Source organism: Euphorbia lathyris, chromosome 3, assembly GCF_963576675.1.
Source record: "Euphorbia lathyris chromosome 3, ddEupLath1.1, whole genome shotgun sequence".
Lineage (NCBI taxonomy): Eukaryota > Viridiplantae > Streptophyta > Magnoliopsida > Malpighiales > Euphorbiaceae > Euphorbia > Euphorbia lathyris.
The window spans coordinates 23,102,884-23,127,885 of record NC_088912.1 but is presented as its reverse complement, the minus strand read 5'-3'; the positions used below and the strand labels follow the sequence as shown (position 1 = coordinate 23,127,885).

Below are 25,002 nucleotides of genomic sequence, written 5' to 3'. Positions count from 1 at the left end.
TACAGATGAAAGATGTGTTTGTCTTGGGTTGGGATGATATATACTCATCATTCCAATGGCGTGATAAATATTGGGTCTTGTACACATCATCACGTACATTAGACTGCCTAAGGCACTCATATAAAGAACCTTTTTCTTGCCGTGTTTGAGGACACATGCCATACCAAGGATCGAATCCTTTGAAATTAAGCTATCGATGCTTGTAGTTTCACAGATTGAATCGGTAAAGGATCATGTTGACATAAGTCCGTTGAGATAGTGCCACAAAGTTCCTTAAACCATCTCTCAATATCTTAACTTAAAGAATATACATTGCTTCTCTTATATCTTTCATTTCAAAACTTGAGCTTAACAATGATTTGATTTGGTTCACGTATTCAACGTCATTTCCTACTGTAAGGATGTCAACTATGTATAATGACAAAATGATAAATTTTCTATCGGAGCTCTTTGTAAAGACATAATGGTCTTCTTTAATCAAATTGAAGTTATTTGATATCATCTCATTATGAAATCGAAGATACCATGGTCTCAAAGACTGTTTCAGGCCATAAACTAATTTAATCAATTTTCAAACCTTTAGTTCATAGACTGGTTTAATGAAACCTACAGGTTGTTCCATATATAATTTTTCATCCAAATCTCCATTGATAAATGCAGTCTTTACATCCATTTGATGGAGCTCTAAGTTTAAACTTGCTACTATATCTAGCATTAGTCTTATTGATGTAAACCTTACAATAGGTGAGAAGGGCTCCTCAAAGTCTATCCTTTCATGTTTAGTGTAGCCTTTAGCAACCCGCTTTGTATCTTTTGATACTTCCATCTGCCTTTCGCTTAACTTTGAGAACCCATTTGTTCCCAATATTTTTGTATCCTTCTAGTTGATCAACCAACTGCCCAACTTGATTTGTACTCATGGAAGACATTTCTTCCTCCATTTCTTTAATCCACTTGCCTTTTGCAGGACATGAGAGAGTCTCTTTGACATTCATGGGCTCCACTTTGCCTTGAGTGACTAAAAGAACCGTACCTTCAATACTAAATCGACGATGTTCGAATTTTTACCATTTAGTGCGACGTGGCTACTAATCTTGATAAACATGTCACATTTATTCATCATAGTTAAGTACCCCCCCCCCCCTCTGAGACCAGGATCCATATTCTCATGAGAATTAGGAATCACACTCCCACTTAAAGTAGGATCAAAATCATTCATTATGTTTTGAGGTACTGAATTATAACCTTGTTCCTCAAAATTTATCCAACTCAAATGAGGAGATCTGTTTGATTCTAGTTCCTTAAATAAAGTAAGGTCATTGTCTATTTCTCCTAATTTAGGAAACTCGTCCTCCAAAAAGATAACGTCTCGTAATTCTAATTTTATTACATGTCTGTCTTCATTTTCTCTCACTAAGATATATTATTTTGATACATCTGGGTATCTTATAAAGATACACTTTTTTCCTTTTGGATCTATCAGCATTTAGGATCCATATGACACGATGTGATAGGCACGTGAATCACACGCTCGACACGTGGCAAACGTTTATTATTATGCGTGTCCCAAGATGGAGAATGGCGGCCACACATCGTCTTCCCGCCATTTGTTGGTCTTAAAATTACGCCTGCTTCAAGGTTTTAAGGGTCCCAATCACATTGGTGAAGTCCGTTTGTCCAAATGACGAAAAGAAACTAGGGTTTGAGACACACACTCTCGGTTGAGACTTAAACTCGCATAATTCTGAATCTAAAAAACCCTAAATCGCAAATACAGACAGTTCTATGTGATTCCAGTGTCGTTTTTCATCAAAAACAACCTGAAAAGCACATAAATATTAATGTAGCATACAAAAACTATGTTTTTCTTCATATTTAAGGATCAAAACTGAGAGGACACACGTTGTATGGCTATGATACCAATGAAGGATAAATATCACATATTGATATATATTATCGGATTATCTCTTATAATGCAGATAACCTCTTATGTGATTTTGTTAGCAATGGGCCTAATAGCAGGGACCAACAAGCCCAAAAGCCCAAGGTCTGGAGAGTGTACGAGAGGAGGAAGAAATGAGTCACATGAGTAGTTGTTCTTTAGTGGGTAGTTGTCCGTTAGTGGAGGAGGGAATTAATAAAAGCTGAGTGGAGGTGTTTTGGGGGGGAGGGAGAAATATACTAATTTTGGTATCTCCAGCTGTCGCTGGTAGAGGAGAGGGGCGTGTCCCTGAGTAGGATTCCATTAGAGGCATAGACAGTTTCTTACATGGTCTGTCATTGTATTCTTAGATCAATACTATAATATTATCTTTATTTCCATATTCCATTCTTATCAAGCTGTAACCTTTACAGCTACTGAGTTAGTATTATCGTGTTCTCTATCAATTTGGTCCGACCTGCCGGATGCCAAACACCACCGGCGACATGGATCCTCGGGTTCAAAACAAGTTTGATTCAACAGATGCAAAGGTAGTAGGGATGGAGAAGCAGATTACAGGAGTGGGCAAACAAGTTAATATGTTGTCCCAAAACATGACAAGTATGCAAATTTCAATGGAAGAACTCAAGGTTCAGTTTTCTACCTTGCTGAAGAAATTGGAGAAACAACCTATGAATGTTGAAGACTCTGAGTCGCAGGAACGAAATGCTCAAGGAGACAAGACGGAAGGAAGCATTGGGGATGCAGCCATGATTGGTCAGAACACCACTCCGGGCCCACGGCGGCAACTCGCACTGGGTAACGTTACCCCACACGGTGGCAACACTAGTTACTCCGTCGACACCCACATGGCCGGTCGAAGAGTGAAGTTACCTTTGTTCGACGGAACCGACCCGAAAGGTTGGACAACTAGGGCGGAGACATATTTCCGCATCAATCTAACACCACCGGAGATGCGAGTACCTATGGCAGAAATCTGTATGGATGGACCCACAATCAATTGGTTCACAATCCTGCAAGAATCAACACTAGAGCTCACTTGGGAAGTTTTTAAGGAGGAACTATTACAACGGTTTGGCAACTTGGATATCCCAAACCCATATGAAGAGATTGCATCGTTACATCAGTGGGGGACAGTGGCGGATTATATCGAAGAGTTCGAACAGGTAGCTTCGTTGATTCCACGACAGCCGGAACTGCAATACGTTGGTTATTTTCTTCAGGGGTTGAAGGAAGAGATATTGGAGAAGGTGAGAATGCATAATCCAGTAACTCGTCTACATGCCACGCGTTTGGCTAGAACAGCAGAAAAATCCCATGATAAAGGTGGTAGTGGAGGCGCTTATTCCAGGAGCTCCAGTTGGGGATCGAAAGCTAGGGGTGGAGGCAGTCACGTGACCAGTAGCATGTGGAAAAATAATGTTAAGGAAGGAAATTCAATAGGCCGGGCAAATACTTGGGCCGGTTCAGTTATGAAGTCACACAACAACACAGAAAACAATTACTACCCTAAATCAAACAGTGCACGATCGTCAATGGCATCAACAGGAGCGCAACAAGCCTTGAGGAACAGGGGAACCAAACACATAACACAAAGGGAATGGGATGAACGAAAGAAAAAGGGGCTTTGCTTCAGATACGCCCAACCGTATTCTCCCCAACACCGTTGCCCTGAAGGGAAGTTGCGGATATTGGTACTAGCGGATGATGAGGACGTGGACGGAACGGGGGAAATTGTATTAGCTGAAGGTGAAACCCAAGTGGTGGAAGAGGAAGAGGAGGACAAGGGTGAATGTCATGTTCTGGAATGGAACGGCATGACTGGGAAACAAGAAGAAGAGCTCAGAACAATCAAATTCAGTGGGAAGATACAAGGAATTCCAATTTCAGTGTTGGTCGATAGTGGAGCCACGCATAATTTCATATCGAAGAGGTTGGTACGATCATTGGGGTTGAAAGCAGAAGAAGGTACCAGTATCTCAATTCGATTGGGAGACGGTTATCGGGTTCGAATTACAGAACATTGCCCGACAATACTGCTAGCCATGGGGAAATTCGAATGTCAGATCAGAGCTCTCGTGTTCGACTTGGGAAATTTGGATATGATATTAGGAATTGAATGGCTACAAACTTTGGGGGAAGTATGGCATGATTGGAAACAAAGGAAGATGCGTTTCTTACACCATGGGAATGTGATAGAATTGGAAGGGGTCAAGTCAAATACAAGTGACACTTCTTCACTACAGGCCTGGTTAGAAGGGGGGAAAGATGCATCCCTAGTTCATTTGGAGGACCAAGTAGACAGTAAGAACAGTTTGGGAGAGGGCCAGCAAAGTCACTTACAGGGGCTGCTAAGGAAGTTTGCTGCTGTATTTAAAGAGCCTAGAGGTCTACCGCCACCAAGGCAGATTTCTCACGCAATTAATCTTATTCCCGGTAGCGGACCAGTTTGTGTGCGACCCTACCGCTATCCCCATCTCCATAAGGACAAAATTCAGAAACAAGTCAAAGAATTGTTGGCGCAAGGGGTGATACGGAACAGCACCAGTGCATATTCAAGCCCTGTTTTATTGGTAAAGAAGAAAGACGATTTGTGGCGGCTATGTGTAGATTATCGAGCCCTCAACAAGGTAACCATTCAAGACAAATACCCTATTCCAGTTGTTGATGAGTTGTTAGATGAGTTGAATGGTGCACGATATTTTTCTAAGATCGATTTGAAGGCCGGGTACCATCAAATACGAATGAGAGAACAAGATGTTGAGAAGACGGCTTTCCGCACTCACGATGGGCATTATGAGTATCTTGTCATGCCTTTCGGACTTACCAATGCTCCAGCCACCTTTCAAGCAACAATGAATGAAATATTTCGCCCTCATTTAAGGAAGTCGGTGCTTGTGTTCTTCGACGATATTTTGATTTATAGTAGGTCTTGGGAGACTCATATGAGAGAGGTGGAGATTGTCTTGCAGTTGTTAAAAAAACATCAGTTTGTTGCAAACTGGAAGAAATGTCAGTTTGGAGGCCGGAAAGTAGAGTATTTAGGGCATGTGGTCACGGAAGAAGGTGTTTCAATGGACCAATCGAAGATTCGAGCAGTTCAAGATTGGCCGGTCCCAAGTTCAGTCAAGGGGGTGAGAGGGTTCCTTGGTCTAACCGGGTATTACAGGAAGTTTATCGTTAACTACGGGAAAATAGCTAAACCGCTCACTGAACTCACAAAGAAGGAAGGGTTTAAATGGAACACTGATACCCAAGAAGCGTTTGAAGCCCTGAAATGAGCTTTAACCACCGCACCTGTTCTAGCTTTGCCCAACTTCAACGAACCGTTTGATATAGAATGCGATGCGTCAGGGAGAGGTGTGGGAGCCGTTTTGATGCAAAGTTCGAGACCGATTGCATATTTCAGTCGGGCACTAGCGGAAAGGAATTTAGCTAAATCCGCATATGAAAAGGAGATGATGGGGCTAGCTCTAGCGATTCAACATTGGCGAACATATTTGTTGGGCCGGAAATTTAGAGTGTTTACTGACCAGAAAAGTTTAAAACACTTACTGGAGCAAAAAATTACTACTTGTGATCAACAGAGTTGGATAGCAAAATTGTTAGGCTATCAATTTGAGATTTTTTATAAGCCCGGCAGGCTTAATTCCGCAGCTGATGCCTTGTCCCGCCAGACAGGGGATGGAGAATTATTGAGAATCATATCCTACCCAACATGGAAGGAAGGTGCTAAGCTCACAGAAGGGGTTGAAGGGGATAAACACTTACAAAAAATCAGATCAGATTTGGAGAATGACCCAAAGTCACGTCCAGGATTCCAAGTAAGAGACGGGGTGCTGCTATACAAGAACCGGTTAGTGATATCATCTTCTTCACCGTTAATTTCCTCTTTATTGGATGAGTTTCATACCACACCTACGGGGGGACATTCGGGATTCTATCGGACTTACCGACGGTTGGCAACTAATATCTATTGGGTGGGAATGAGTAGAAATGTGCAAGACTATGTTCGAAATTGTGATATATGCCAGCGGTATAAGGCATCAACACTTGCTCCCGCTGGACTATTGCAGCCTCTAAACATTCCAGATGTTGTGTGGAACGAACTCTCCATGGATTTCATCACCGGACTACCAAAATCTAAGGGCTATGACGCGATTCTGGTGGTGGTGGATCGACTCAGTAAATATGCTCATTTTATTCCTTTGAAACATCCTTATTCGGCCAGGTCAATTGCTGAAATATTTGTTAAAGAGGTTATCCGGTTACATGGGATTCCACAAACCATTGTGAGCGACAGGGATCCAATCTTCATGAGCGGGTTCTGGAAAGAGTTATTTCGATTGCAAGGAACTAAATTGAACATGTCATCCGCTTATCACCCGGAGACTGACGGCCAAACCGAAGTGGTTAACCGATGTGTGGAGACTTATTTGCGTTGCTTTGCGGTGGAACAGCCACGTACGTGGGCGTGTTGGCTTCCATGGGCCGAATATTGGTACAACACTACCTTCCACAAGTCTACAGGGGTCACACCATTTGAGGTAGTTTATGGGAGAAAACCTCCAACACCATTGCAATATGTCCCGGGTGAAATTAAGGTGGAATGGGTGGCTCGCGAGTTAGCAGACAGATCAGAAGCGTTAGTGCAGTTAAAGTTCAATCTCGAGAAAGCACAACAAGAGATGAAGAAGGTAGCAAACAAACACCGGAGGTATGTTGAGTTTGAAGTAGGGGACTGGGTTTACCTCAAATTAAGACCCCACAAACAACAATCAGTAGCCCGACGCGTCAATCAAAAACTGGCAGCGCATTTCTATGGTCCGTTCCTTGTGCAGAATCGCATTGGGGCAGTAGCTTATGAGTTGCAATTACCGGACAGCTCCAAAATTCATCCAGTGTTTCATGTATCAATGTTAAAAAGGGCAAATAAACAGCAACCAGTAGAACCAATTTTACCGGCAGGATTTGAAGTGGAACTAGCCAACACGATGCAACCGGAAGAAATTTTGGCAACCCGAAGAATCAGTAAAAATGGGGCAGAGATACACCAATGGTTGATCCAATGGGCTGGTAAAGGCGTGGAAGAAGCAACGTGGGAGGATGAGATCAGTATTAAGGCCCAATTCCCAACGTTCAGTCTTGAGGACAAGACTGCTTCCCCACAGGGCGGCAATGTTAGCAATGGGCCTAATAGCAGGGACCAACAAGCCCAAAAGCCCAAGGTCTGGAGAGTGTACGAGAGGAGGAAGAAATGAGTCACATGAGTAGTTGTTCTTTAGTGGGTAGTTGTCCGTTAGTGGAGGAAGGAATTAATAAAAGCTGAGTGGAGGTGTTTTGGGGGGAGGGAGAAATATACTAATTTTGGTATCTCCAGCTGTCGCTGGTAGAGGAGAGGGGCGTGTCCCTGAGTAGGATTCCATTAGAGGCATAGACAGTTTCTTACATGGTCTGTCATTGTATTCTTGGATCAATACTATAATATTATCTTTATTTCCATATTCCATTCTTATCAAGCTGTAACCTTTACAGCTACTGAGTTAGTATTATCGTGTTCTCTATCAGATTTGTAGCGGAAGTACACCATTAGCTTCATATTACCGATTATACTTCAACTAACCTGCCGATATTAATCGGGAGATGAAACGACTAAGTGCGATTGTAGTTGTGTGAGAGAGAGGACAATACAATAGGGATAAAAAAAATAAACATTCTTTCACCGTCTTTTCTATATTTCTCTGATGAGATACTAACTGTCTAGTATAGGGAGAGAGAGGTTAGGGCAAACACAAACCCTTTTTCTCTCTCTTGAATTAGGCTTATTCAATCTACGGACGGACCGGCCCATATCCGAATAAGTCTAACCATTTATGGTTGCTTCTTGTAAAGCGAATTTGCGTCTGAAACGCATAATATATACCCGGTTTAGAAGGCTACCCCTGCTGGTATCATATGAAAACAAAATGCAGGGACCCAATGGCCAATGAGGAAGGAAGGCATTGGGATGAGTAGTCTGTAATTGGAAACTTAGTTGATCAAGGAGATAAATAATTACAAGTCAAACTCACTTGAATCTAACCCAATAATATTTTATGATAATGCATTCACATTCACCAAAGTGAATCTGTCATTTTCTTGGAGTTATGTTGCACATTACAATTTGCCAAATAATTAATATAATTCCATACCTACTCTCTCTCTCTCTTCTAGTCCTCTCACTCTCACTCCCTTTTCCCTTTCTTTCTTCCTTACTTCAACAACATCACTCTCCTTCTTATTATTAACTACCCATCTCCATTTTTAGCTGTCAAAGCTCTGTTCAGGTTCTCTATCTTCCACATTTACTCAGACTCCATTGTTGTTTCATGAAAGCTGCTTACTTGATAAAAAAAGATGTAGTCTTTCTCACTTTTCAGCTTTTTAATGCATGTTTCCTTTCTTCATTTGTTCATATTGGCTAGTGGGGTTCTGGGTTTTCTTTGTTTCATGCAGAATTTTGACCTCATTTCATGATTTTAGTAACTCTTTATTTTAGTACTTTTTGCTAGTTCAATGTAGTTGTCCATTGATTTTGATTTTTTTTGACAAATTTAGTGTAAATTAGCCATTGATTGTTTATACCCTTTTGATTTGATTCCTCTAGCTTAGGAAAGTAGCTCACTTTCTCTTCCTATATCTCTCTAAAATCTCAATTGAGCTGTTTCTTAATTCAATTTAGTGGAATTTGAGATTTGGGACTAGTGTTGAAGCAATGCAGACAAGGTGTTTGATGTTATTGTTGATACTGGTATTGAGTGCTTTTGGAGACTCAGATTTTGAAGCACTTTTAGAATTGAAGAAGGGCTTAGAGAAAAGCCCATTTCTTAGTTCATGGAATTCTAAATTCTTAGCTTCTAATGGTTGCCCTGAAAACTGGTATGGAGTTGTCTGCATTGATGGAAATGTAGTTTCCATTGCTCTAAACAATGTTGGTCTTGTTGGAAACTTCACTTTCCCAATTCTCACTGGTCTCAAAAAGCTTCAAAACATTTCAATTTCGAATAACAAATTGATGGGAACAATCTCAGACATTGGTTCCATTGAATCCCTTGAAAACTTGGATCTTTCCTGCAATTTGTTCAGTGGCTTTTTACCTTCAGCCATAGTGAGTTTAAACAGTTTAGTGGTTTTGAACCTTTCTTCAAACAATTTCCAAGGCATGGTTCCTTCCGGGTTTGGGAATCTTGAGAAGTTGAAGTATTTAGATTTGGGGACTAATAGCTTTTCTGAAGATATTATGAGCCTTCTCTCCCAGCTAGGGAGTGTTGTTCATGTTGATTTAAGCAGCAATCAATTCACCGGTTCTTTGGATTTAGGACTTGGAAATGCAAACTTTGTTTCGTCCATTCGATATCTTAATGTAAGCCGAAATTCCTTAGCTGGACAGCTCTTTGCTCATGATGGAATGCCATTTTTTGACAGTTTAGAGGTCTTTGATGCTAGTAATAACATGTTAACAGGTGTGATACCTCCATTCCAATTTGTGGTCTCTCTTCAGATCATTAAGCTCGGAAACAACCGGTTTTCGGGTTCTCTACCAGAAGCTCTTTTGCAAGACAATTCAATGGTATTGTCTGAACTGGATCTGAGCCTTAACCAACTTGAAGGTATTTTGATTTTAACAATTTAGTATTTACTTATTTTCTATTGCAATATGTCTGCTTTTTCTTTTTTAATATATGTTCCTTTCCCTGTCTCATAGTTGTGGAGAACAGATATAAAATCAATTAAATTGAAACTGCTAGGTCTATTATTTATATGACAGATGGACAAAATGACCAAAATTTCAAATAGTTTTAACAATCAATGCAAGTGTGAAAAGTGGTAAACTTTTCAGGTAAATTACATTCATGGCCCCTGAATTACATCCTACTAACATTATGAACCCTAACCTTCATTTCTTGATGTAAAATTTTTGAACTTTACTTTCTTAACATTGAATTCTAGGTCACAATTTCGTTAATTTTCTTATTGTTTTTTTGTTGATTTGGACTTTAATGTTACAAAATGTAAAGTTCAAGGATTTTCATGTCAAAAAATGAAGTTTGGTAGCTCTATAGTTTAGGGCCCATGAATGTCTTTTATCCTTTGGTTTTGTGTTCAATGTCAAATAAATTTGTCGTGGTCATCATTTCGTTAATTTTTTAGTGGATTTTTGCTGATTTGGACTTCAATGTTACAGAATGTAAAGTTGAAGGATTTTTATGTCAAGAAATAAAGTTTAGAGGCCATTTTTTTTTGGCAAGAGGCCACTCCTAAGACTCAACCCGAACCCGTGACCTCTCGGTCACACGACAACAACGTTTACCGTTGCGCCAAGGCTCGCCCTCTCGTTTCTTTATCTTACTAATCTAATAAAATTGAATGTTTTGCAGGTCCAATTAGAAAAATCACCTCTGCAACTCTGAAGAAACTCAATTTATCTTCAAACAAATTGTCAGGACCTTTACCTGCCATTGTTGCACATTGTTCCATTATAGATCTGAGTAACAATATGCTCTCCGGTGAATTGTCAAGAATCCGGAATTGGGGAAATTATGTGGAAGTTATTCAGTTGAGTAACAACTCATTATCAGGATCTTTTCCCAACCAAACTTCACAGTTTCTGAGGTTAACATCTCTCAATCTATCAAACAACTCATTGAATGGTGAGCTCCCGTCGGTCTTGGATTCGTATCCTGAGCTCAGAATGATTGATCTTAGCCATAATTTTATCAACGGATCCCTCCTTCCGAGCCTCTTCAACTCGACAACATTGACTGAGCTCATCCTGTCAGCCAACAATTTCACTGGCTCAATCCCTCTTCAGGAAGTACGAAACTCTACTCAGAATTTGAGCTTGGTTTCGCTCGATTTGTCGTATAATTCGTTTGATGGCTCTTTGCCACCTGAAATCAGCAAGTTTCGGAACTTACTGTATCTTGATCTATCAAACAACAGACTCAAAGGAAACATTCCTGAAGACCTTCCGGATGGATTGAGAGGTTTTAATGTGTCGTCTAACAACCTTTCTGGTGTAATCCCGGATAACTTAAGGCGATTTCCTGATTCAGCTTTCCATCCTGGGAATTCCTTGTTGAGTTTTGCTAATTCATCATTGTCAAATGGTGCTCCAAGCCTAACTTCAAAGGACCATCAATCCCGCATGAAACGTGCTGTTAAGATTATACTGATAGCTGGCGCTGTTTGTACTGTTTCGATAATAGCCATTTTTTGCATGCTGATTTACTTCAAGAGCCGTTCGCACAAGCCTGGCAGGACGAGTCTAGAAGGAGATGAGAAGCAAGGTGTTGCGGAGGAACATTCTTCTCTTCCCCATGCTTCGGGAACTAATAAAAGTCTCGACAGGTCGTTATCTTCGTTTAGTTTCCATCAATTAGGGCCTGCATGTGATCAAGGAGATACATCAGCTGTTCATACGACACCTAAAGATCATCCGGAATCATTGAAAAAGGATGGAGGAGTTTCCTCTCCCTTGTCTCTTGTGTCATCTTCAAATCCATCTCCTTCGAATTACGGCCAGCTTTCAACTGAAAGTCCTGTTGCACTCCAGGTTTATTCTCCGGAAAGATTAGCTGGCGATTTACATCTCTTCGATGTCTCCCTAGCATTCACAGCTGAAGAACTGTCTCGAGCTCCAGCAGAACTTATCGGGAGGAGCTGCCACGGGTCTCTATATAAAGCTACACTTGATTCCGGCAATGTACTTGCTGTCAAATGGTTAAAAGAGGGAATTTCGAAAGGGCGGAAAGAATTCGCGAGGGAGTTAAAGAAACTCGGAAACATCAGACATCCCAATCTAGTTTCTGTTCTAGGTTTCTATTGGGGACCAAAGGAACATGAGAAGATGATATTGTCTAACTATATTAACGGTTATTGTTTAGCCTTTTTGCTTCAAGGTTAAGTCTTTCTCATAATTTCGGTATGTTTTTCGATTTCCGTTTGTCGGAAAAAGCTACTAACTTCTCCATTTCTTGTGCAGAAACAGAACCAAGAAAGCTTCCACCTTTATCTCTTCCCGACCGGCTGAGAATCGCTGTTAACATTGCTGGATGTCTGAACTACCTGCACAACGAGAAAGCAATACCGCACGGAAACTTAAAATCGACGAACATTTTACTACAACCTGCAGACATGAATCCCCTTCTCACAGATTACAGTCTTCACCGGATATTGACTTCAGCCGGAACAGCAGAACAAGTCCTAAATGCCGGTGCTCTAGGCTATAGGCCGCCCGAATTCGCTAGCTCAAGCAAACCCTGTCCATCATTAAAGAGTGATGTTTATGCATTTGGTGTTATCCTGTTAGAGATCCTAACAGGGAAGAGTTGTGGGGAGATTGTTTCTGCAGAATCAGGAGGAGTTGATTTGACTGAATGGGTAAGATTATTAGCCGCCGAAAACCGGCCGGAACAGTGCTTCGATAGGTTAATAGTAGAAGGGACAAATGGGGATGCATCCAGAGTTCTTGGAGAAGTATTACAAGTAGCATTAAGATGTGTTCTATCAGCATCTGATAGGCCTGACATAAGAACAGTTTTTGAAGATCTTGCAATGATAGTGTCATAACTCAACTTTAACCTGTATCAACTAACCCAATTGTTGTAACAGTCCGGTTCGATACCACGTAGACAGACGGCTCCTTTGGTGCAAGTCTCATTTGACCGTAACATGTCTTACTAATATAACTCAGATACTCTCTCTGTACGATGTGGGATTCAGCTGATTTCTGCTCTCATCGTAGTCTTTTAAAGTCGCTCCTTGCTCAGGATCGAATCAGTATGATTTTTTTTTTCTTGATTCTAATTGGTTTGTTGTTCATAAATTGTGTTGTGCATTTGGGTAGGTATTGGTAGATAGAGGAAGGGAAATAAGATTATTCAGATTTGTGGGTTAATTCATTCTTTTTAACCTTGTAGTGTTTGTAATGTATTCTGTATTGATGTTTTTTTATCATTAGAAATTGTATTCATAATTTTAAAGTATGTTTAATGAAAATTTATTGTATTTTCTTTGGTTTAATTCAGAATATACAATTTCGCATATTTTTATTAAGGCAAATAACATCATTATACCCCTGATCTTTTATTTTTTGGTTTATTAAGCCATTTTTTTTGTTCAGTCTCCAAGATGAGCTCTTGATAAGTTTATCTTAAAATAATCACAAATTCATCTTGAAAATCAAAAGGTTATCGCTGAAAATGTGGCAACTACTCAGAATGATCCACGCAGTCACTGCTATAATTCAATTCAATCAAATCAATTTGAAAATTCAGAATTGTGTTTTTATGTTTGGCACAGGACCTCCAAAATCTTTAAGAAAGCCATGCTAGTGAGATATTGTAACGTCCGTAATTTTTTTTTATTATATTAATACATGTAAATAAAATTCTAAAATAATTAATTAAAGTTTATTAATTTAATAAAAGAAAATATTATTATATATTTATTAATTCAATATGAAACAGCTATAGTAAATTATTGTTTTTTTGTTTAGAGTATGCCGTATATTAATGTTCAAGTGTATATGTATTTGTATTAAAATATTACATATATATATATTATATTAAAAAGAGAATAATATTTATTTAAATAAAAACAAAAAGAATTCTAACTAGGTTAGATTTCTTTTTCTATGTATATATATGCATTATGAAATCTGTTTTTTTTGGAGGAGAAAAAGGGAGCAACCGCAGAACATAAGGAAAAAAATAGTTTATTCTACAGTTGAGGTTACATGTATTAAATCGAAGATATATTATCATCGCTTGCTTTTTCCGATAGAGGTGAGTAGTTAATTAAATATACAATACCTTTCATTATATGTTTGTTGTCATGTTAATTGGTTGAGATAAATTGTCTATTGGTTCGATTTTTCGTGTTTAACATGTGTAAATGGTTAATTAAATATATAATATGTGTACTTGTATGTTTGGGTGCTATATTTGACTTGGTGTAATAATTGCTTATTGATTTGATTTATATGTTTGATACGTATACTTGATATTTATGATGATTACGGTAACGTGAATGAATTGAATTTGACATTAATGGTTGTGAGGATATGAATGGATGTTAGACCGAGATTTATTGGGGATAGAATGGAAATCGATTATGATACAGTTGATAAACTTTGATAATATGAAAGACTGGAAAATTATAATCATAAGAGCTTATCTAGATAGTATATTCAATGGTTGCGACTGAAATTTAAACACCGGGTATTTGTTACGACAGTGTGTTAAGGTACCGGGTATTTGTTACGACAGGGTACCTAAAGATAAGAGACGGGATACCGGGTATTTGTTACGACAGGGTATCCCATGATATGATTTTATTGGCCAAGCAACGATTGGGTATTACTAGACTAGAGTAAGCAGGGCCCTTAAATAAAAAGGACTAATAATTTTTTTTTAAAATTGATAAACATGTTTCTTGATAATCTATAAATTAAATGCACGAAAGTATTGTATGCGCATGTGGTTGAACTGTGTATTTAATTAACTATCTTATTGAGTCGGCAGCTCACCCCTTGCCACCACCACTTTTCAGGAATAAAAGACTAGCGACACTCATATGGATCAGCCAGTATGTAGAGTCATCCTTCTTAAGATTTTATTACTAATAGTTTAGCTTGTCTGCACTTTTGGTAATTTTTAAATGTTTGGTTTCATTTATTTGAACCTATTGGAATGCATTTATAAACGTAATGGAATTGCACTTTTGAGTTTTGTTAGTATATTAAATGAAATTTATTATTGTTCGAGAAATTGACGGTTTTTAAAAAGGGGGTGTTACAATTAATGGTATCAGAGCGTCAATTTTACGTTCCAATGGGTAGAGTAGAAGGAGTTAGGGTACATACTGGTCGAGCGTCTATTGAAAATTTTGTAAAGTATTAGACCTCATATCTTAATTTTAAATTGTTTAGTTACAAGTTTTGAAACTAACTTAACATGACAAGGGCTAAAGAATACTATTTGTGGACATTGTTATTATTTAAACTTTGAGTCTTTTAGTACTGTTTACCTTGCCAATGTTGATTGAATTTTGCTGGAAAGCAAAAATTTTATACTTTTTAGATTATGCTTTCTACCATTTTTCTTGTTATAAATTGTAATTAAATTAAATGTGAATGTTATAGTTTTGCCTTTTTACATTGATTGAATAATTAAGTGTTGAGAAATATCAAAATTTGAAATGTGCATAGTCAATTCGAATATATTATAAAGATACATAGAAAATATATATAGTGCTTAATGAACTTCCCTAATTTAATTTCCCTCAATTAGGGTTGACCTAACGCTTTGTATATTTAGTAAACTACATGAGGTAGAGTTTAACTAGGATTTACAATACATAATAGAGATAAATATGAACACTAATTATTAAATAATTTTAAATAAACCTAATAATCATCCGTTAGTATTTTATGATAGGTAAAGAGATAATTAACAATAATTATTGTGATTATCTCTTGTTTTCAATTTCTTTTTCCAATGATTATAGTGCCTTGGTGATAGTGAGACAATCAAGTAAGATTTTTTTTTTCCTGTTCGTGGAGTATGCGAAATCATTTATTTTTATTTTTCTTCTTAGTGCATTCGCATGTAGAAAAGCATTACTTGCTTACAATCGAGTTTTAGCATATCTTTTCAATGTGTACCATTATAAGGTCTTTCCATGCTATGATTCCTCTTGAGTTAAATTTAATGCAGTTTTCAAATTTCAAAGTTTACATGTATTATTCTTTTTAAAACTTAATTTGTCAAAATTTCAAAAGAATATGAACATTAATTTTTCAAATTTCCAAAGTTTCTGCTATAAGTATTCCTTTGATGAGTATTATCAATAGCAAAATAAAAAAAAATTATTTATCATTAGAATGTATATGCATTGATATTTAAAAAGTCTAACTCAATATTTTATAATTATGAGGCTGTGTGCTCTCTCAATATCATGTTTTTATACATTTGATTTTATTGCATCAGAATCAATTGTTAAACTTATCAATTAAAAATAAATTAATGGCAAAAAAAAATGTAAGGTTTAATTATTAATATAAGTAATGTTTATGGATAATAATGCTATTCTTTGTAAGTATCCAGGAAGATAATACTTCCTAATTTCTATCTAGCCTTTATTTACTTAAGTCTTGTAGGACTCTATTTGTCTTATCTTGGTTTGTATAGAATTTTTCCTCTCTTACTTATACAAGTGGCTTTAGCTGTACAATTGTAATATACTATACTTTTCTCAGATATGATCACAATACAATATATTGTTCTATCATTCAACATTAATGACACTAAATTGGGGAAATTTTTTTTTATGAACAACTTTTCATACGGTTAACTACTTCTTTAAAATTCTAAATATTAGATTTCTCTTTTTATTTTATTTTTCTATGGGATGAAGGTGATTTGGCAATCCAATTAATGACATTTGAAAATAAATGCTATCTTGTTTTGGGTTGTATGTGATAACTGTGTTTATGAACTCTGAACGGAGAGTCTGAACGTCTCGTCGAATCTTATGTGTATCAACCTGTCAAACAGAACCCAGATTAGAGAGAAGTTAGAGTCCCACAAACTCACTTTGATGCTTAAGTCATTTGTTGTTTATGACTGAATGAAGGTTTTAGCCTATCTTTGTGATAGAATTTAACATACCGGAACTTGTCCACATACTTGTCTATTTATAGTGTCTTAATTGGGTTTTGTCAGGTGATCATTGCTTGTGGGAATCCTTGTAAAGTTAGGATTCCTAATTCTTTAAAGAGTCTGGTCCTGAGTAGGGATCATTTATCTCGTAGGATTATATGAGGTCTTTGATAGGTCGCATGTTGTTGGTTTTGGACCGCGTTGCTTTGTTAGTGGACATGCTTATAAATATTAATTGTATTGATATATCATTTTATCCATTCAATGGAAAAGAAATAAATTATAGCGTTTAAAATTAGTTTTTTTTCATACAATTCTTTTCTTTTCCTTTTTTTTGTTTTCCTTTTCATGTTAAGATGTATTAAAAAAGAAATTAGGATTTATGTGGGGATACCTCAGATTTTATAATTATTAGTTCCATTATAGTTTTAATCTTTATGATTATTGGTTGAATTGTAATTATTTTTTAATTGTTTTTAAACTCATTTATTTGTAATGTGAAAACTCATTGTAAAAGATATCTTTGTTGTATTTGGATTAATAACCTCCACATAAAGTTTTAAGTAAAAATAGATATTTCCATATATAAATAAAGTTTGATTTTATTTTCAATTTAAAACCTAGTTTGGATGCATTATATTTTTTCGTTGGTCGTCTGTGGTAAGTTAAATTAATTTTATAATATTAATATACATTCCTTAAATTTTTTTTATTTCACTTGGCCATTTATTTGAATATGGTTTTTATCTAAAATGAAAGGAATAAATTCTCCTTACTTTTATTTTTCAAGATGATTTGTTTTGTTCAATTAAATTTGTTAATTAATAAATAGTAAAACTTCACTTTATTATATATGTTTGTTGGTTATTTTGTTTTGAATATAGTCCGTATATACTTTAACATAGATCACTTATAAATATCGGGGACGAAATTTCTTTTTAGAAGGGAAGAATTGTAACGTCCGTAATTTTTTTTTTATTATATTAATACATGTAAATAAAATTCTAAAATAATTAATTAAAGTTTATTAATTTAATAAAAGAAAATGTTATTATATATTTATTAATTCAATATGAAATAGCCATAGTAAATTATTATTTCTTTGTTTAGAGTATGCCGTATATTAATGTTCAAGTGTATATGTATTTGTATTAAAATATTACATATATATATATATATATATTATTAAAAAGAGAATAATATTTATTTAAATAAAAACAAAAAGAATTCTAACTAGGTTAGACTTCTCTTTCTATGTATATATATGCATTATGAAATTTGTTTGTTTTGGGGGGAGAAAAAGGGAGCAGCCGCAGAACATAAGGAAAAAAATAGTTTATTCTACAGTTGAGGTTACATGTATTAAATCGAAGATAGATTATCATCGCTTGCTTTTTCCGATAGATTATCATCGCTTGCTTTTTCCGATAGAGGTGAGTAGTTAATTAAATATACAGTATATTTCATTATATGTTTGTTGCCATGTTAATTGGTTGAGATAAATTGTCTATTGGTTCGATTTTTCCGTGTTTAACATGTGTAAATAGTTAATTAAATATATAATATGTGTACTTGTATGTTTGGGTGCTATATTTGACTTGGTGTAATAATTGCTTATTGATTTGATTTATATGTTTGATACGTATACTTGATATTTATGATGATTACGGTAACATGAATGAATTGAATTTGACATTAATGGTTGTGAGGATATGAATGGATGTTAGACCGAGATTTATTGGGGATAGAATGGAAATCGATTATGATACAGTTGATAAACTTTGATAATATGAAAGACTGGAAAATTATAAGCATAAGAGCTTATCTAAATAGTATATTCAATGGTTGCGACTGAAATTTAAACACCGGGTATTTGTTACGACATGGTGTTAAGGTACCGGGTATTTGTTACGACAGGGTACCTAAAGATAAGAGACGGGATACCGGGTATTTGTTACGACAGGGTATCCCATGATATGATTTTATTAGCCAAGCAACCATTGGGTATTACTAGACTAGAGTAAGCAGGGTCCTTAAATAAAAAGGACTAATAAATTTTTTTAAAATTGATAAACATGTTTCTTGATAATCTATAAATTAAATGCACGAAAGTATTGTATGCGCATGTGGTTGAACTGTGTATTTAATTAACTATCTTATTGAGTCGGCAGCTCACCCCTTGCCACCACCACTTTTCAGGAATAAAAGACTAGCGACGCTCATATGGATCGGCCAGTATGTAGAGTCATCCTTCTTAAGATTTTATTACTAATAGTTTAGTTTGTCTGCACTTTTGGTAATTTTTAAATGTTTGGTTTCATTTATTTAAACCTATTGGAATGCATTTATAAACGTAATGGAATTGCACTTTTGAGTTTTGTTAGTATATTAAATGAAATTTATTATTGTTCGAGAAATTGACGGTTTTTAAAAAGGGGTGTTACAGATATATTGCAACTAACCTTGTGTTTAATGAGCAAAGAAAACACTTTTACATAAATTGTTACGTGGTTAGAGAACAATATGTGACTAGATTCATTGATACTCTTTATGTGGATATGAAGTCACAATTAGCATTTTCTAACTAAGTATATGGTAGATGCTCTCATGAATCTAGTGTTATGTAAGCTTGGAATGCGATTAACCTTGAGGGATGAGTGTTAAAGATTGTTTTCAATTATTTTCAGATAGTTTCACTTAGCTTCAACTGTATTTTCTAGTTGGTTATTTCTAGCGGGAAAGATTGTTAGCGGGAAAGATTGTTAAATCAGTTAACTGATGTGGTAATTCACACGTTCACTATAAATTTGCATGACGTTTAGTATAAATACCATGTATTGAATTTCAACTGATTCGGTAACATTTTACGTAACTTCTCATCTATTTTTAGCTTTTATTTTTAGCTTTTAGAGTCTCTACAAGACATAAGCGTTATTATGATGAAAATGTCAATAATCTTAGAGCATAATGATTATTTAAAGAGCATGTGAAAAGGGATTGAATCATTATAATGGTATTCATTCAGAAAGCTAATGATTATTCAAAGGAAATATTGAATTCCTAATTAAAAAAAAAAAAGTTGTGAAAGAGCAGCCGAAAAGATTCATAGATTCATTCCAATGGCCCGCAGCTCCAAAAGGTGCAATTGTAACTGCCTAACATTTTAATATTTTTTTAAGTAGATCACAAAAAATAAAATTTATATTTTAAATTTATTGAATTATATTAAAAAGTGGGGTATTTCTGTAAATATTTACTATAAAACAAATACGAGTTGGAGTTATTTATGAAGATGTTGTGAAAAGCTTACTTTTGTATTCAATCGTGAAAGAATAAATAGGAAATACAAGATGTACAAAAGAAGAGTTCTAAACCTATACAAAGACTAGAAGATAAACATTTACAGGGAATTGGTTAACAGCAAAAGGATAAGTATTAGTAAATAAATAACAAGAGTTATCAAGAGGTTAGGATTGTGAAGTGAGAGAAGAATCGGTTAGGATTGTGAAGTGAGAGAAGAATCGGTTATGTGAGGATAACGTTTATCCTTAACACACCCCCGCAAGTCGGACGTTCGAAGAGTAAGACCGATCTTGGAAACAAGCTGATAAAATCGACTTTTATACAATGGTTTTGTCAGAACATCAGCTAGTTGGTCATGACCGGAGATGTGAGCAACATGAAGTTTCCCAAGTTGAACTTGCTCACGCACGAAATAAAAAGCAATTGCCAGATGCTTCATTCGAGAGTGAAAGACGGGATTGGCAGAGTAGTGAGTAGCTCCCAAATTGTCACAGTAAATGCTTGGACATCCAGCAAGAGGAATGCCAAGTTCAGTCAATAGGGAATGCAACCATAATGTCTCAGCGGTGGTGTCAGCAACTGCCCGAAACTCTGCTTCCGTGGAAGAGCGAGATAAAGCTTTTTGCTTTTTAGAACTCCATGAAATGGGGTTGCAACCAAGATAAACAATGTAACCAGATGTAGAGACATAGTCATCGCGATCACCGGCCCAATCAGCATCCGTAAAGGCATGGAGTTGAGATGGAGAGTTCCGTTTAAGAAGAAGTCCATGATGAGCAGTCCCATTAAGATAACGAAGAAGGCGTTTCAAGGCATGCCAATGACTCTCCTTAGGACACTGAACATACTGAGATAATTTGTTGACAGCATAGGCCACATCAGGGCGAGAAAAGGACAAATATTGTAAGCTACCAAGAATTGCCCGATAATCTGTTGCATTGTCAATTGGAGAACCTGAATCAGTTGTGAGGGGTGGATCAACAACCATGGGGGTAGAGACAGGTTTGGACTCAAGCATATTGTACTTGGCAAGAAGATCATTGATGTATTTAGTTTGGTTCAAAAATAAACCAGTAGGAGTGGGAGCAACCTCAACACCCAGAAAATAGGACAAAGTACCCAGATCCTTGAGAGAAAATCGAGAAGCAAAATTGGTGATAAACTCATAAAGATGCGAAGGAGATGGACCCGTAATAATTATATCGTCCACATAGACGATCAAATACAAAACCACAGAGCCATGCTTATAAACAAAGAGAGACGAATCTGCAATTGAGTTTCGAAAGCCATATGACAGGTTTATAAGTTTCATAGTTGAACCCCTTAAGGATTGTGTCTATGATATCCTCAGGATCCATAGGTTTGCCCATAATTGCAAGTTGGTCGGTGCAAATCAGAATTGATTGCATATATTCATCAATTGTTTGGGAAGTTTTGGTGATGTTGGCAAGGTGGTGTTTGATTTGTTTGACATGGCCGCGGGATGGGTTTGCATAGGTTTTGGCTAGAGTGAGCCAAGCCTGAGCAGACATGGTGGCTTGTGAAATAAGAGGAATAACTATGGGGCTTAAGGTTCCGATAAGAGCACCATATATAAGTTTATCTTGCCTAATCCAGGTGCTGGCAGCAGGATTGGGAGTGGTGATGCCGCTAATGTTGACAGAGGCTGTTGGACATGGGTGACTTCCATCAAGGAATTTGAATAAATCATAGCCAATCATGATGGATTCAATTTGAGTTTTCCATGAAAGGTAATTGGTGGAGGTAAGTTTAATGGAGTTTTGGAAATTAACCATGGTGAGAGGTCTGGTAGGTTCACTGTTATTGGCAATGAGATTGTTGTCAGCCATAGTGAGGATGAGGAATTAGCAATGAATTAACAGGTCTTGGGAAGGGAATGCTCTGATACCATGAAGATGTTGTGAAAAGCTTACTTTTGTATTCAATCGTGAAAGAATAAATAGGAAATACAAGATGTACAAAAGAAGAGTTCTAAACCTATACAAAGACTAGAAGATAAACATTTACATGGAATTGGTTAACAGCAAAATGATAAGTATTAGTAAATAAATAACAAGAGTTATCAAGAGGTTAGGATTGTGAAGCGAGAGAAGAATCGGTTAGGATTGTGAAGTGAGAGAAGAATCGGTTATGTGAGGATAACGTTTATCCTTAACAATTTATAACCAAATTAAGCATTTAAACTTAATATATTAACTGATTACTATTAGTTTTTTATTTAAACCAAGAAAGAAAATACTCTTTATTAGTCTACTAGAAAGAAATACATTCAACGTGAAAATCTTAGCTCCAGAAAATAAGATAATGAAAAATAAGGGGACGTTTGGTTCGGGGTCTTTAGGAATGGGAATGGGAATGGGAGGGTTTCATTCCCTTTGTTCTTGTTTGTTTAACAAAAAAATTCATTCCCTTTACCCATTTTAGATTATAGGATTACCTCACTTTAGGTTAACCCATTACCCCAAATCTTGTAGGGAATTGGATTCCCTTTCCCAATTTTTTTGTTATTTTTATTTTATCGAACCACAAATCTTTGAAATTTATGAAATTCCAGAATTTCTGAATTTCTGAAATTTTTGAAATTCGAGAATTTTCAAAAAGTCCAAAATTTCTGGAATTTCTAAAATTTCAGAATTTCAGAATTTTAAAAATTTCAGAATTTTTGAAATTCCATAATTTCTGGATTCTGGAATTCTAGAATTTTAGAATTTCCGGATTCTGGAATTTTTAACAAAATTTTTAAATTCAAGTTCCAAAATTTCCAGAATTTAATAATTTTTGAAGTTCAAGAATTTTTTGAAATTCTAGAAATCTGAAAGTTCAAAAATTTCAGAGGTTTGAAATTGCATTCCCTTTCCTAAACATAACCAAACACATAGGGGAATCAATGCTTATTCCTTTCCTTTCCTTTGGTTTCCCTTTCTTCATTCCTTTTCCCTTACCTCATGTGAACCAAACGCCCCCTAAGTACATACAGCTAAGTGGCAAAAATAGTAATTACAGAATGACAAAACAATAAATATCACTTGACAGGAATGTGGTAGAATCGCAGAACTTGGTCATAAAATAATGTCACTGGCTGACATGCTATGTGGCTGACATGACATGTGGTCGGTGTGAGGGACTTGTTGTGTGATATTTTTTCAAACTTCATTTAGGGGAGGCATCATTGTGACTCACACGTCGTGGTGTGGCAATAATGACATGCAATGTGAATTATGTAAAAAGAAGCAAAACATTCTCAAAGATCCCACACGACGTGTGGCTGAGATCACACAAAGAAGCAAAACATTCTCAAAGATCCCACACGACGTGTGGCTGAGATCACACATCGTGTGCCCTCTCTTCCTCAGTTTCTTTGGTTTTTCAATAATTCATACAACGTGTTGCTGACTCCATACGCCGTGTGAGCTCTGTTTCAAGCTCTTACTAAATCCCTCATTGTGATGTCATAACACATATAAAGAAATAACGAGATTAATGATTGTGTATAGTATAATTATTATAGTTATAGATAAAATTAGTCCAACTCGCAAATATTAAAAATATAAATATGCGAACAAAATTTAATTATTTATTCTTTAGTGCGGGTAAATTACATGCATGACTTCTCAATTTTGCTCTTACTTTCGTTATCCTCTAAACATTAAAATCGGATATTATGATCTATGAATCTTGTATTTTATTAACATTATAATATATTTTCCTAATTAAATGCAATCATAAAATTTTATTTACATAATTAAAATCAACGAAAAACATGAAAATGTGAATAATCGAATCGAAATCAAATACAAAATTAGATTAACCGAAATCAATAAATTAGTGTATAGTTTTTCGCTTTTTCATATTTTTTTTGCATTTTTCTCGTTTCTTTTAATTTCTATTTCAACATTTTTTACCGTTTTTCTATTTTCTCATTTTTCCGGTTTTTCATTTTTTTTCATTTTTCGTTTTTTTTTTCATTTTTCTCGTTTTCAATTTTCATGTTTTTTACAAGAATGAGAGGTAATGAGAGGTGAGATTTGAGAAATGAGAGGTTAGATGACAATGTAATGAAAATTCAAGTCATTTTTCTATGTAACGGGGATTACAAGATTTTTTCAATAAAATTTAACTCAAGGTTTTCTCATTCCATTACAATGAAATTGCAACATGCAACCAAACATGGTAATGAGCATTCAATGTAATGGTCATTCCATTACGAATGTCATTATATCTTACCAAACGGCACCTAATAGTAGATAATCATTCATTATAGAACATATGTAATTTTAAACAACTTTTAACTTTTTGGTTTTGAAATAATTTAAGTATTATTTGATTATGGAAGAGAAAAGATTTATTTAAAGGGAAAAATATCCAGAAATTGTGATTTGGAAAATGAAAGACAAAGATTTTATAGAAAATATAGTTCTAAACAATCTTAATTCTTAAAACTTTCCATTTTGATATCATTGACTATTTTGACTTAATCAATGTTAAGATGAGTTATAATATCCGGTTTTAAAGTTCAGAGTTGATAATGAAAATAGAGGCAAAGTTAAAGGGCCATATGGGTGTTATTTACCCTTTTCTAGTTAACCGTTTCCTTTTCAAATAGAAATTAAAAATAATTATCAGATAAACTTAAATTAGTTTTTCTTTCATAAAAATCTTATAGTATAATTTATAATTTTGGGTTTGGAAGTTATTTAAAAAGAAAAGAAAAAGAAACGTGTGAGGAAGATATAGATGTGAATACAGAGGTGTCTTGTCTGTCTCTTTTATTTTATTTGCAAAAATGACATCTATATACCCTTCAGATTTCATCACGCGGCATATTCAGTTATTCATTTAATATTATTAATGGCAGGCCTTCACAAACTAAATTTATATAAAATGTTCAGTTAGCCTCTTGAATTGAACTTGCACGAAATATATTACAGAAGATGTATTGCACGATGCTTAAAAAAAGTAAAACGATTACGATTCTAATATTAGAGAAAATAAATTTTTATAGTTAGCCAAGTAATAACTTCAGTTTTTAAT

General features: G+C 35.6%; 1 protein-coding gene across 1 annotated transcript; it reads left to right on the top strand.

Annotated features, from left to right (window-relative positions):
• Positions 1–8,144: 8,144 nt before the first annotated feature.
• Positions 8,145–12,996, top strand: LOC136224613 (LRR receptor-like serine/threonine-protein kinase GHR1). The gene is made up of 3 exons (XM_066013000.1): positions 8,145–9,591; positions 10,360–11,883; positions 11,967–12,996. The coding sequence occupies exons 1-3, from the start codon at positions 8,697–8,699 to the stop codon at positions 12,551–12,553; spliced, it is 3,006 nt and encodes a 1,001-aa protein (XP_065869072.1). The 5' UTR covers positions 8,145–8,696; the 3' UTR covers positions 12,554–12,996.
• Positions 12,997–25,002: the final 12,006 nt, after the last annotated feature.

Coding starts and splice junctions, on each gene's coding strand:
- LOC136224613 (XM_066013000.1), top strand. CDS start 8,697: ATGCAGACAAGGTGTTTGATGTTATTGTTGATACTGGTATTGAGTGCT. Junction 9,592..10,359: donor GAGCCTTAACCAACTTGAAG/GTATTTTGATTT, acceptor AATGTTTTGCAG/GTCCAATTAGAAAAATCACC. Junction 11,884..11,966: donor TTTAGCCTTTTTGCTTCAAG/GTTAAGTCTTTC, acceptor TTTCTTGTGCAG/AAACAGAACCAAGAAAGCTT.